Here is a 14,188-nt window from a genome sequence, read left to right on the forward strand (position 1 = left end):
AAAGAGTACACCTTAGTGAATTTTGTCTTACAAAAGGACTTAGCCCCCTTGCAAAAGTGGAAAGGCAAGCTCTATCACTAGGCTAAGTTTAGTCAATCTTCTCTTACAAAAGGACTTAACCCCCTTGCAAAAGTGGAAAGGCAAGCTCTATCACTAGGCTATGTTTTTCTTGTGGCTTCCATATATATATATATATATATATTGTTTGCTTAACTTTTTTTTTGTTACATTTCCTATTTTTTAGTGCATTGCTTTTCTTTTTAAAGCCTAAATATTTGAAAATCTTTGAATTACTAAGATTGTTATTTTTAACCCCCTCTACGAATGGAATAAACAATTCATTTCATCATCGAACACAAACAGTGACGTAATATTTTTTGGGAAGAGTTATATTTTGACTTGGAAGTGATCGTGACTTCACGTTATTGAATTTATCTACTAAAGCAAAAAATGCACATTGCCAATGGTAAATCGATTGAAACCAAAGCAAGCTGTAACAAAGTGACCATAAAAAAAGGTGTTAACGACTTCTAGAAATTTATCTTCGGTGATGTTCGAGCCTGACGTTTTGTACTACAATGAATTGTGCCTTTACTCGATTTTTATGCTCATGCACACCCACTCAGTAGAAACGTAGAAACTCTTTAATTAAGTCGAATATATAGGAAAGCTAAGCAATCTGTGACTCGGTTGTTTTCCACACTCATATACACACTGAGAGAGAGAGAGAGTGAGACAGAGAGAGCCCAAATTTTATCAGCCAAGTATTTTTTGATCCAGGGTAGTGGGCCCTCCTTCCTACAGCGGCAACGCAACTCCATCTCCAGTAGGCGCATCCATCTCCACTAGGCGCATCCAAGCTCAGTCGACTGCTATAGTTCAAGGGATTAAGGAGGGTGCAAGGCCTCGATCTTCCATGTGTCATTGAATATGAGTGAATCAGCTCATTATGCCGGCGCTGCTCCCATGGATCAACCCTCGGATCCGCCCAGGACAAGTAGCAGCATCGGCGCCGCTCGGCCGTATGTCCGCTCCAAGCTTCCCCGCCTGCGCTGGACCCCCGATCTCCACCACCTCTTTGTACACGTAGTCGAGCGGCTGGGCGGACAGAAGAGTGAGTTTGTGGGCTAACATTAATTCAAGTTTTCAAAAATTACAGAAACTAGTTGTAATAATTAGGTCACGCAACGCCTCCTTAATCATGTGGATTAATGTGGCTGATAATGTGCAGAGGCAACACCAAAGCTTGTGCTACAGCTAATGAACGTGGAGGGCCTTACGATCTCTCACGTTAAGAGTCACTTACAGGTACTCATGAAATCTCGAACAAAATGGCTACATAAGGGCACTTGGGCAGCACACAGTATGGTCACTTGAAGCTCCACAAAGCTGGATTATTCTCATGAGATCTCTAATAAAACGGCTAATTTCTGAACTGCAGATGTATAGAAGCGTGAAATGCGACGAAAGCGGCAGTGAAGGTAGGTCAAAGCTGGAGATCGGTTTTCCCCCAACCGTGGTAATTATGAGACAGACTTAAGCGTGGTTAGGACAGTCTAAACTGTCGTTCGGAGACAGACAACCGTAGTTAGGGAAGGTTTAGGGTACTAAATCTAGGTTTTGGGAAATAAGGCGCCCAATTACAATCCTAATTTTCTTTCTTTAATAGCAGATGAAGTTGATCATAGTAGAGGAGCTGTGATAGGCCCGAGCTTCAGTATGTGGCCCTGTTTTCCTAATTGCGAGTACGAAATAGCAGCTGGTACAGCCCACCAAATGCTTCATTTTCTGCCCAGAGTCAGGTAATCAACCCTAAGTACTTGCGGCAGCCAATGCTACAACATGAGATCTTGTTCTAAATGTATTTGATGAGAAGTTAAAGGTCCAAATAACGTTAATATAACGCAGGAGCCATGGCATGATACCAGTGCAGAATCCTCTGCTAAGCGACATGAATTATGGTCCTGCTGGATATTGGCAGCAGTTACTAAATCGCCCGCCTCAATATGATGAACGGGTGCTCACGGAAGGATTTGAAGATCCTGCCCACGCCGGTAGCTCCAGAGCATCCTCCCTCCAGCCTGCGGAGGAAAATATATCGCTCCATGGATGTTTACAGCCAATTAGCAGCAAAACAATTCAACCGGACGGGCAGAGCTCCATGTCCGACGTATCTTCTGATTGCGTGTTGCAGGCAGAAGATGATAACTATTTTCAGAAATGTAACGAGCAAAACACCATGGGTTTGGGGTGTAAACAAGCTCAATCAGTTGACACCTTACCCTCCATCGGCGCAGAGACACAGACCAACTGGGTTTACACGCAACCACTTCAACCTGCTCAGGTACTCTTCAACTATGTGCGAATGCCTTCTTTCAATCAAGTGGGCGTAGTGCCCTCGTCTATGCAGTCATGGCTTCTTTACAATCAGATAGGCTTGCATGAAATGTAAGTTTTTGAAGCGAAGGCAAGTCTAGGCTATGGTAGGAGAAGTCACAATCAGGTCGATTTGAGCGGTTTCTGTTCTTTATATAGTAGTGAACTCTGATCGACCAAGAGATCAACCAAACAGTTCTACTTCTGTGTCGGAACAGGATAATAGTACTCTCCATAATCTGAAAACGCTGCCTTTGTTCAATGAGCACACGGAAGTTACAGCAAAGCATTTGGACGCTGAGGAGGTGGACTGCAGCCTTCGGCTATCACTGGGCTCCCATGCGAGCTCCTCTTCACGCAGCTGGAAAGAGCAACATCGCAAATTTCTTTATCCAAACAAGGGCGCGGAGAGTTTGCAGCCCCCCTGGATGGACATCTCTTTGGAGCTCAGCATCTCCAAGGACCCCAAGGTAGAAACCAAGAACAATACATTGAATAAATTTGGCTCAGCATCTCCATGGTCTGCGAGGTAGAAACCAAAAACGGTAAGTTGCATAGTGCCTCTATTCTTGTTTTCAGCATGGTCCCATCGACCGGTTCCATCAAACTCCTTGGAACAAGGGAAGGAAAGGAGCTGTGCCTACTCCCTTAGGTGTGTAACTCCTTATCCATGCATCCTCGTCTCAAGCAATTGCTTGAGCAAACTGTAGTGTAGCATCCTGTTTAATCTTTGAAAAAAGGAATGTAACGTCCTTAGACGTATATGAATTTAGGAGTTACCCCAAGGTATCTATAGTACCGCTCATTTCAGGGCTTTGTGAATTACGTGCATAAGTGTTTAATCCTTCATTATATTTACCACTCACTCAAAGACAAGGGGCTAGTATCATCCCTTTGACTATATTTGTTCTATTAAGGCACTTGATGAATAACATACCAAGAAATCAATGCCTAAACAGGGTACATACAATCTTCAAGCACATTAGAAATGTTACTTTCAAATTATACCTTTTGTTGGCGGTGCTCTTTTGTATACTTTGTATACAAAGAAGCAAGGCTGTAGCCTTGAACTGCATCTAAATTTTCACTGTGTTAACTGGTTGAAACGAGTAGTGTGTGGTGTAAGCAGTATACAAGTGACAGAAGTGCTAGTTGACAGGGATGGCATATTACATACAACTGACAGAAGTGCTAGTTGACAGGGATGGCATTTTACATACAACTGATAGAAGTGCTAGTTCACAGGGGTGGCATATTACATACAATATTTTATGGTGTGAACTAGATATAGAGTTATATACACAAGGGGACGTGTGGAGGGGGATTTCACGTATTTTAAGTTGCCTTCTCTTAAGACAAGAGAGTAATCACGCCTGCATGTTGTAATGCATCTTGTGTAGAATATTTAACTACATTTTGCAATTAAAAAGTCCTTTTAGATTTCTTTACTTTTTCAATTCCATAATAAAATTCAATCCCTTCGTGTGAATGTAAACTCTACCTTGTAATGGTTTTTTATGCCACCCCAGTGTCCCCCCTCCCCCCCTCTCTCCCATTTGCCATTAGTATGCTTATAGTCCCAAGCTTCTCTATTCCAGTTGCTTCCACAAGTTTCCTGCTTGGTTTCATGGCCTTCCTTCTCATGTTGTTCATTCCACTAGAATAATCGATCTCACTCTAAAAGATAGTGCATCGAACCTCCCAAGATTCTCCTATGAGTTACAATGACGAGCACCCAATTGGTGAGTGTGTTTATTTGGAGAGGACTAGAAGCTAGTCAAACTAGTAGCACGAAATCCATATCTTCTCCCACAAGATCCAATAGTCTATAGGCACATTTCATAGCGTGTTAGCCTCGTCTATAGCCGCATATTGGGAAACAAATCAAGACATATCAGAGACCGTTCCCGAGAACTGAAAATATCCCAATATCACAAAAGAACAAGCACAAAATGTAATCCCCATATCACAAAGAAAGAAGCAAAAAATGTGATCCCAATATCAGAAAAGAAGAAGAACCAAATGTATTCTAATACAATTAGATATGGTATAAATGAAGATCGGTAAATTGAGGAATTGTTTAGTGAATTAGGATGAGCTTAGATCCACTTTTGTCACATCTTTCATCAAATCCATACATGCTAATTGGTCTATCTCAAGATCCATATGTCCCATTGTGCAAGATCAACAAAAAGATCTATCTAACCATCATTACTCTCAGATTCAATTCCTTCCTCATTATATTGGATAGGCACACCTTCATCTTGATTATTTGTTGGTGGTATATATCACGTTCTTCATCTTGTACTTGACACTCTGCATGTTCATTTTTGAGTGCCACTCTTCAACATCCCTATCTGGAAAAATACTATTTGAATGAGGAGTGACTTGTATGATATACCGCCATTTCTTGTCATTTATATCCACGTGAAATACAACCTTGTAAAAAGAAACACATCGAGTGTAAATTAAACATGAATCAAGATAATATAATAAAAGCTTAGCATTACAATTTACTTGTTCACATTGGTGAGGTAGCACAAATGTGTTCCTCTCTATTTGCCAAAATTGTATCGAATCAATTGCCCAATCCATTTGGATGCCTTTTCGCAGTTACTTGAGCGCCTCTACACACCACATCCTTGAACCACTTCACATCCAATATAAAAATTTGGAATGTCCTGAATCTAATCTTTATGATGTTTTAAATCATGTCACAATTTAAATCAAGAATTGCTCCACTTTCTGCCTTAAAGTTTGTCATAATCCCACAAACTTGGGTATTTCTCTTTGTATTTAGATGTTGAGTGTGGAAATACCTTCCTTCATACCACATGGCATTGCATACCCTATACTACCATCAACACTAATGAAATATATTTATGATATTGAATAACCATATCATGAGATTCTACTTGAATAAAAAAAGAGAAAGTATATACACACTTACATGAGGCTCGCATCTTACATACTCCCACTCTTCTTCTATCACTATCTCTTATGTTCTTTGGCCTTTTCCATTTCTTCATAAAGTTAATCAATACTAAAATATTTTGAAAGTGATGCAAGCTTCACAGGAAATGGCAAGCCTCTCAAATGCATCCTAAATGCTCTTCTCTCCTCATATTTGCTTCTCCTCACCTCTTCATAACTTCACTATTGAGAATACAAAATGTATTTAGCTTCTTTAACAATGATGTGTCCATTGTCCTTTGCCTTGTGGTCCGTGGGACACCTCATCTTCCTCATAACTCCACAATCGTGGTATTGTGGGGAAACTCAAGAAAGATACTCTAAAATTATGACACGTGAATCTTGCACCCTCTACCATGCTTCCTTCTAGCCTAGCTCTTTGCATAACACAATCCTTTAAGGTCTTCATGAAATGCTCGAGGAATAATATCCACCACGCATGTAAAACACCACAAACTGACCCTTCATCTATCAAGTGTACTATAAGATGTAATTAACTATAGTAAGGATAGTTCCTGGAAGGTTTTTCTCTATCATGCATAATGCCTCCACTGCCATTACTTGAGCTGCATCAATAGTGGATGGATGGATCTCCTTGGAACTTATGTACCTAAGATGTAGTTGATTCCATTTAATTAGCATGAAATGAAATACAAACTAGCGCAACAATAAAATAAATCCATATTATATTTTTTTTTTTCATACCTCACCACCCCCCCAGTTTGTAAATGGTCTCCCGAACTTTTTGATCTCCATACCGGCTACTACATATGGGAAGAATGAACTATGTAACACAAAAAACTGCAATCAATGTTATGTAATTATAATGAAAGGAAATCATGAAACTTATATAAGTCAATTGAACATACCTGAAGCATCTTGTGTGCCAATCCTGTGTTTTTAGACCATACAATTGAGTTGCTCTTATCTTCTTTGTTTTTGTGATATATGGCCCCTTTAAATAATGCATGACACCCATAGGGCTACAACAGGATGCAATTTGATCCTTCACTCTCTTCTCCTCATTCTTTGTCAAGCTCCAAGGTGCTTTAGGTAACCTTCCCATTCTCTTGAACTATTGGCCAAGTGGTGGGGAGGCATTTAATCAATCTCAAGTCCTCCCGAACCCCTAAAGAATCTCTCTTGCAATTATGTGGTCCCAAATATTCGATGCTAAATTTTTATGTTGTGCATCAAATCTAGAAGATGATTGATTCTTAGCTTTTTTCAATATGGGAGACAAAAGAAGATTGAGTACCTTGTCATTCCCAGTAGTGGTGTTGATAAGTTTTTTCCGGTCATGGTGTAGTCACATGCTAGACCTAGTTTAAAAGGAGGAGTGGCATGCATGCTTTGTGTGTCTCCGTGATGTAAGAGGTGTGGACAAAGGACCAGATACACACTCATGTGAAACATCTCTTAAGGGAGGCCCCAAGCTAAGCGAGAAGTGGCATGCATGTTTTGTGTCTCCATGATGCAAGAGGTGTGGCCACAGGCTAAGCGAGAAGTGGCATGCATGTTTTGTGTCTCCATGATGCAAGAGGTGTGGCGACAGGATCCGGTACACTCATGTGAAACATCTCTCTTAACGGAGGCCCCAAGCTAAGTGAGGAGTGAGGTTTCACAAGCCATGGATAAAAGTGAAGGAGGTGTACCATGCAAAAAGGAGCGGTGGTGGCGCTGCAGGTGAGAGTGTCGCTGGAGGGGGCGGTGGTCCGGTCGTCTTCAAGGTAGCGGGGATAAAGAGCAGGCTAGGCATGTTGAGAGTTTTGCTGGGAGTGGGGCTGGTGAAGCTAGTGTTTTTTCTTGTAGCCACCTTCATGAGAGACCAGGTTGGGAGAAAGAAGCTATTGTTGATGAGCTCGGCGGGCATACTAGGCTGTCTGATAGTGGTGTGCACAACCTTCGTGGTGCTGGGACTTTGACGGCCTGGACGGTGGCAGGTCGTAAAGGCAAGTAGCAGGGGGGCTGGGGGCTGCGATCTTTGAGAGCGACACCCATTACTCTATGATCTTCAAGGGCGACAACAATCCTCCTCAACTTGAGTGGATTGTTGGTTTTGGTGCTTGAATCTTATGCAGGATCCTTTCTATCCATAATACCACTCCCCGTGATTTCTAACGTTTTGCATGTCATAGTTGCACCTTACCAATGTTCTGACGTAGCGCAAACAAGAGGAAACGCCTATGCCTTCATTGTGGCGATGCCTACCAGCTTCGGGGCAGTGTTTAGGGATACAATCCGATGTCGGAAGCTACCGAGTGGCATCGAAGGTTGCCAAGATGGGATGCGCTGGAAAGAAGGTTGTTGCCATCACGAAGAAGAAGAAAGCTCCATTGTGGGAGCCTACTAGGCTTGATTTGGCACCATCTGCAGTATATACTAGCTTCGTCATCAGATCTTCCTCGTAACCCCTATATCTTCTTCTGGTTTGGAATGTTTCTAATGGTTTATAGTTTGGTTTTTGGTGACTCGATTTGCATGTACTAGTGGATCCATGAGATATGTTTTGGTGATACTAGTATGGTTTTGTGTGGGTGAGATGTCATGTGTTTATGGGGTTTGGGCAGAGTGACTCTATGATATGTGTTTTTGTGGTCCTGTGGGTTAAGGGTGTAGTCTCCTCGTCATGATGGTGTGTTGGGACAAGCTATAGAGGCAGACTCCCTCGACACATCATCGTTTTGGGGCCCCACTCAGGAGGGGTCTAAAGCACCGTTCAGTTTTTGTTTTGCTCACAGCAACAAGCATGCTTGTACTGATGGAGGAGCCATGAGTTTTTTTAGGGCATGGGTTTGAGGATGTTTATGCATTTGTTTACTGTGTTAGGAAGGAGTTCAGACATGCACGGATTAGAGATGATATGGCTCAAGGGATGTTCCTTGCATTGAGGTTTACAGGGCCTACGGCTCTTTGGTATTCTAATTTGCAAGATCATGTGCAAGATAGCTAGAAGTTATTATCTAGGGCTTTGATTCATAGGTTTTCAATGGATGGAGGCAGAAGAGAGGCTTGGAAAAACCTCGCGAGCACTACAACTGGTCGGGAACACAACAACGTTTTCTAGTAGCGTTTCAGCAATGCTTTTTTCTCGGCATGTTGAGGATTCCATTTGCTGCTCCCCACAACAAAATTTCACTGCTCAACAACGCTCTTACCAACAAAATTTCGTCGCTCCACATCGAAATTTGGCTCCTGAGTAATGTCTTTAGCAAAGGAATTTCACTCCTATACTATGATTTCGTTGCTAAACAACAAAAATAGTAGCAAAATTACGGTGCTATTTTCACTGCATAAAATTCGAGAGAGTTGTTAGATGCTAAATTCTAAAAATACATGTCACATACACACAAAAAATGATATATAGTTTTTAAAAAACATCCAGTAAAACCCTTGGAGCCATGTTTCGAGTGGAAAAAAAAAGATCATATGTGTTGCTTCAGCAGTGTCTATATCTAATGGAAGCTCAATGAAAAGATGGGGTTCCATATCAATATCAATATCACTATCATGATCCAATGAAGCATTCTCATGATTTATAGTGACTCATCATCTTCTTCTAATTGATGTTCCTCATGCCCTTCATTGGTCCCATCCAAAATGTTTTCTTCATCGTCTTCTTCCAATGAGCTGATTTGAGGTAGTACTTGCATCTCATCCAAAGATTCGGCCTCCACATCTTGATCTTGAAAGATATGTTTTGAACGAGGAAAAACTTGTATAACATACCACCACTTTGGATCAATTGAATCGGCATGAAACACAACCTAATATCACAAAGCAAAGGGGTTAGACTTTTATTATACTACATCAAGATTTCATTTGGGATTGGTTGGGTTACTAACTTATTGACAGTGTTGAGATAGTACGAAGGTATCTTTCTCATCATTCCAAAACTTAGTGGAATCAATTTAAAAGAACCCATTTGGATGTTTCTTTAGGATTGCTTGAGCACTTCTATATATCACCTTAAACCATTTGACATCAAAGATAAATAGACTAAATTCTCTAAATCCAACCTCAAGAATATCCTGAATAGTTCCACAATACTCAAGATTGTCCTCTACGACATTGGTATCATGTCTATTGGCTCGACTTTCTTACTCAAAAGTTTCCATCACACCACAACCAAATTTGTTTATTTTAGAATCCACACACTCTGTGCAAAAGTGCCTTCCCTCTAACCACATTGCATTATATAGTTTGTACTAACATTAAACAAATGCATGACATTTAGTATAGTGCATTAAATAAGGTACATACATGAGACAGAGATGAAGAATATACTTACTTGAGGGTCACATTCTCTTGCATGCTCATGCTCTTCTCTTGTGATCATCTCTCTATTTTGCGATGCCATCAATATTGCCATACAAAGCCATTTTATATTGATCACATTTTGTAGAGGTTCCAAGCTAGACAGGAATGGCAAGCATCTATTTTCCCTTCTAAAAGCTCTTCTCTCATCCTTTCACCTATTGATTGCATCCTTGTATCTCCCAATGCACTTCTCCATTATGGGACTATTTTGAATGTAAAATGTATTCACATGTGGCATAATGCTTGATCCTGCCTTTTTTACCTTCCTTTTTCCCTGAGGCACATTAGTGATTAGTCAGTCATCCTTCTCATTTCTCCACAATCGTGGCATGGAAGGATCTATGCAAGATCGATATTTTGAGATATACACACAAGAGACTCTTGCATTAATCATCCCTCTGTCAAGCGTGCTTTTGGCCTTGCTCTTTGTCTCAGAAATTCCTTTAAGGTTTTCATGAACCTTTCAAGAAGAAATATCCATCGAACATGAACAAGACCACCCAATGCCACTTCATGAACCAAATGCACCACAAGATGCAATTGGCTAGTGAGAATTTTTCTAGGAAATTTATTCTCAATCATACACACTGCCTCAATAGCATTGAGATGAGCTATCTCAATGGATGTAGGATCTATCTCCTTTAAGGATATGTACCTACGTACATAGCAATTATGTGTACTATTTACCGATACATAACTTGTGAGCACATGAGAATTCCAAATAAGCAATATAACTTAGTGAATTGAAGAGAAGATTCATACCTCACCAAGCTTCCCATTTTGTAAATAGCTTCTCTTAGCTTCTTGTCTTCACAATCAACTATAGAAATTTGAAGAATAAACTATGCATAGAAAAAATTGGAAGTTAGTATATGAGCTTACAAATTATGTACCACAAAGAGAAAATGAATAAATGAACATTTATATACCTGTAATATCTTGTGCCAATCATGTGTATTGAGGCCATATAATTGTTCCTCTCCTTTCTTTTTCGGTCTTTGTGAAGGCACCCTTCAATGAATGCATTACTCCTGTTGGTGTACGAAAAGAGGCAATCACACTTTTCACCTTATTATGCTCCCTGTTGGTTAATACCCATGGTGCCTTTGGTAGGACTATTTTTCCACTCTCGCTTTCAATTGGCCATGCACTTTGAAGGCATCCAATGTTTTGTAAGTCATCCCTTACACCCTTTGTATCTTTTTTACCACAATTAAATGGTCCCAATCATTTGTTATACGACATTGTTAAAGATATGCATGGTATCTAAGAGATGATTGATCTTCATGTTACACCAATATGGAAGTCGAAAGAAGATTGAGTGTCTAGACATCCCATTTGGTGGTGGATTGGGAGTGCTTCTCCATGCCTCAAACCAATCTCTACCTCTCATCACAAGTGGTGAGACATCATGCGGCACATACTTGGGATGTGAAGGAGGGAGAAATCGATGATGTTTGTCATACACCACCTTCTTAAGTGTAGAGGGTCTTTCCGAAACAAGTGATGGTTTGCAAATCAGACAAGCATGATGTACGAAGGTTGCCAAACCTATTTTAAAATTGAGATGATTGAGATAGAGATATAAAATTAAAGTTTAAAGGCTAAAGCCTTATCCATATAAGGTTCAAGTAGGTACTTGAGCACTCTGAGAATCCAAGATAGTCATGCATCATCCAAACCAAAACTCCTTTCACCTCTACCCCACGTCTATTTATTGGCTTTGAAATGTCATGTACTTTGATACCTTGCCATAGTGTCTCAATCTCCTTAATAAAAGGCTCGAGGTACACATCCATGTTTGCCACCTTATACTTGCTTGGTACAAGGAGAGCAAGCATGATATGACCTTTCTTGATTGCCACCCATGAGGAAGGTTGTAATTCACCACCAATACAATAGGCCAAGTAGACCATAATGTAGACTTGAAGCCAAATGAGTTAACACCATTCATGCCCAAGATAAGACGTAAGTAACGAGGCTCATCTTTAAACTCTGGCCATTGATGCTCCACATCTTTCCATGACAGTGATTCAGCTATACGATCCTCATGATGCCATTGGTCGAGTGATGAGTAGCATGCCTCGTAGTGAGTTCTGTAATCCCCTTACATATAAACATGTGTTGGATGGAAGGAATGATAGGGAAGTGTCTTCATTACAAGCTTTTATTCTTTAGATCTTCAGCATTTGAATGACATAAGTTGGCTTCATCAAACTTTTAACAATGTATGAGTAGTCGGTGTCTTCTATGGTTGGTGTTCCCATCACCTCATTCATGAAGCTCCTGAACATGGGGCAATTGAATATAAAAAATAAGAAACATGAATGAACAGAAAAAAAACTCAATAGAGAATTTTGGAAACCAACCTTGTGGCATGGATTCTCCTCTTCTTTGCACCACCTTTGGGTGCTAATGAATCCAATGAATGCAATTTTGTCTTTCAACTTCTGCACTCGATCTTTTGCAATTTGCAGGGACCTTTGCAAATGACTAATTGCTTTCCACTTGCTGCTTGATAGATTCTTGCAAATCTTGTCTCTCCTTGTCAAAAGCAATCGATTTCTTGAGTAGTTCCTTTTTTTGCATCTCAAGATCTCCTTTCCAAGTCCTCTCACTTGTGATCATGATGCGTGCATGAGAAAATCATCGTCATACACCACCAACTACAAAATAAAGTTGTCCATAAGCTAACAAAACAAATGCAATATGAAGCTTCATCCACGATATTCAAAATTATTATAATTAGACCTTCTGATTCTCATCATTAACAAGTAAATCATTTGTCCATAAGTTGATTGATGACTCGGCATCTTGGACAGTTGAAGACTCCTCTTCCCTTTACGGACTATTGAGTCTTTGCTCTCTCAACATCTTGAAATTCCTCTTCACTGGGAAGGTTGGCTTCATAGTGACAAGCATCCTCTAGTGTGTGAGGCTTTGCCCTCTTTGTAGATGGCTCGGCATCATCCTGCAATTGTAAAACTGGTGGAACTCTTGGTCTTTTGAATCTGAGAAGCTCCCTTTTTCCATATTCACTTAACATCTTGGAATCCATGATCCCACATGTTAATCCATATGCAATGTAGACTAAGTAATATTTTCTCCTTAGATCATACACTCTAGGGTCCTACTTGAAGGTTCGCACCGCTACCAGCTTCTCCAAAAGCATGGTTTTGTTTGCATTCCACCTGATGAGGTATCCCTCCAAGACATCTAGATAATGTTTTGATTGCAAACAATGGGAATTCAGCTTTATCCTTTGAAAACTTTTTGTGGAATATAATGACCTCTAGAAATCTAAGCCAGTTAATGTACTCTCCTAGTGTGGTGCTGAGTCCTTTCCAAGTCCTCCCACTTGTGATCATGATTTGTGCATGAGAAGATCATCATCATACACCACCAACTACAAAACAAAGTTGTCCATAAGCTAACAAAACAAATGCAATATGAAGCTTCATCTCACGATATTCAAATTATTATAATTAGACCTTCTGATTCTCATCACATTAACAAGTAAATCATTTGTCCATAAGTTGATTGATGACTCGGCATCTTGGACATTTCAAGACTCCTCTTCCCTTTATGGACCATTGAGTCTTTGTTGAACATCTTGAAATTCCTCTTCATTGGGAAGGTTGGCTTCATAGTGTGACGAGCATCCTTGTACATCATTGATAATATCTGAGTAGGAGTATGGTACTCACTGTTCTTGACATTTGAATCCAGTAGAACATACTTATCCACACTTGGATCGATAAAATTATCATCTTCTTCAAGATTCTATGCGATGATGATGAGACAGTAGTCCTGCTTGATGTCAAACAATGCTTGAATATCTGTTAAGAGGACATCCTCATCCACACTTGGATCGACAAAATCATCATCTTCTTCAAGATTTTGTGTGATGATGGTGAGACACTTGTCCTCCCTGGTGGACACCTATTGGATATACAGGGAGGACTGAGGTCAGAATGTGCTCATTTTCCTCTACCACAACGAGCTCCTCATCAGCTGTTATAACTTGGGTGTCTTCTCTTCTGAGGGCATCAATATCAAACTGCTCACTAAGTTCCCTCTCCATGGCCAAGTTTATCTCCTCTCTGTTACCTCATGGACCTCATCATCTTTTGCTCTTGAAGGTTCCTCTGACCTTTCCTCATCTCCTTCTATTAAAACTTTCTCATCCTCAAACAATAGATGCAAATAGCAAATAAATCCATAGTAGTAGTCAACAAGATGACATTTACGCTTGTGAACTGGGCACTTAAATGTGTGTCTTTTTCACATCCCCTGGCACCTTTGAAATATCCATGTTTACCTTATCTCTTGAGGATATGTTAGAAACAAGATCTTCCGTGCACATACTAAACATTGTCTAGGATGACTGCATCATTCGAAGTTGTCTCCTAGTATTGTTTCTCTTTCTCTTGGAGATATGTGTGTCTCGACAAGATCATACTCTCGTGGAGACATTGCAAGAGAACATACGTGAAATATGAGGTTGGAGATGGTGCTG

General features: G+C 40.3%; 1 protein-coding gene across 2 annotated transcripts; it reads left to right on the forward strand.

Annotated features, from left to right (window-relative positions):
- The first annotated feature begins 797 nt into the window (after positions 1-797).
- On the forward strand, positions 798-3,161 carry LOC147626930 (uncharacterized). 2 transcript variants are annotated; one of them, XM_086815484.1, is made up of 6 exons: positions 798-1,114; positions 1,232-1,308; positions 1,442-1,481; positions 1,670-1,802; positions 1,909-2,344; positions 2,595-3,161. In XM_086815484.1, the coding sequence occupies exons 1-6, from the start codon at positions 931-933 to the stop codon at positions 2,907-2,909; spliced, it is 1,185 nt and encodes a 394-aa protein (XP_086671610.1). In that variant the 5' UTR covers positions 798-930; the 3' UTR covers positions 2,910-3,161. The 2 variants fall into 2 exon arrangements, with proteins under 2 accessions (XP_086671610.1, XP_086671611.1); XM_086815485.1 differs by having other exon boundaries at positions 800-1,114; positions 1,673-1,802.
- Positions 3,162-14,188: the final 11,027 nt, after the last annotated feature.

The sequence above is a fragment of the Cibotium barometz genome, chromosome 21, assembly GCF_041138505.1.
Source record: "Cibotium barometz isolate CiBa-2024 chromosome 21, ASM4113850v1, whole genome shotgun sequence".
Taxonomy (NCBI): Eukaryota; Viridiplantae; Streptophyta; class Polypodiopsida; order Cyatheales; family Cibotiaceae; genus Cibotium; species Cibotium barometz.

Bases quoted from the DNA above. Each gene is read 5' to 3' on its own strand.
- LOC147626930 (XM_086815484.1), top strand. From the start codon at position 931: ATGAGTGAATCAGCTCATTATGCCGGCGCTGCTCCCATGGATCAACCC. The intron at 1,115-1,231 runs GTGAGTTTGTGG...GATAATGTGCAG, and splicing joins GCGGCTGGGCGGACAGAAGA to AGGCAACACCAAAGCTTGTG. The intron at 1,482-1,669 runs GTAGGTCAAAGC...TTTCTTTAATAG, and splicing joins CGACGAAAGCGGCAGTGAAG to CAGATGAAGTTGATCATAGT.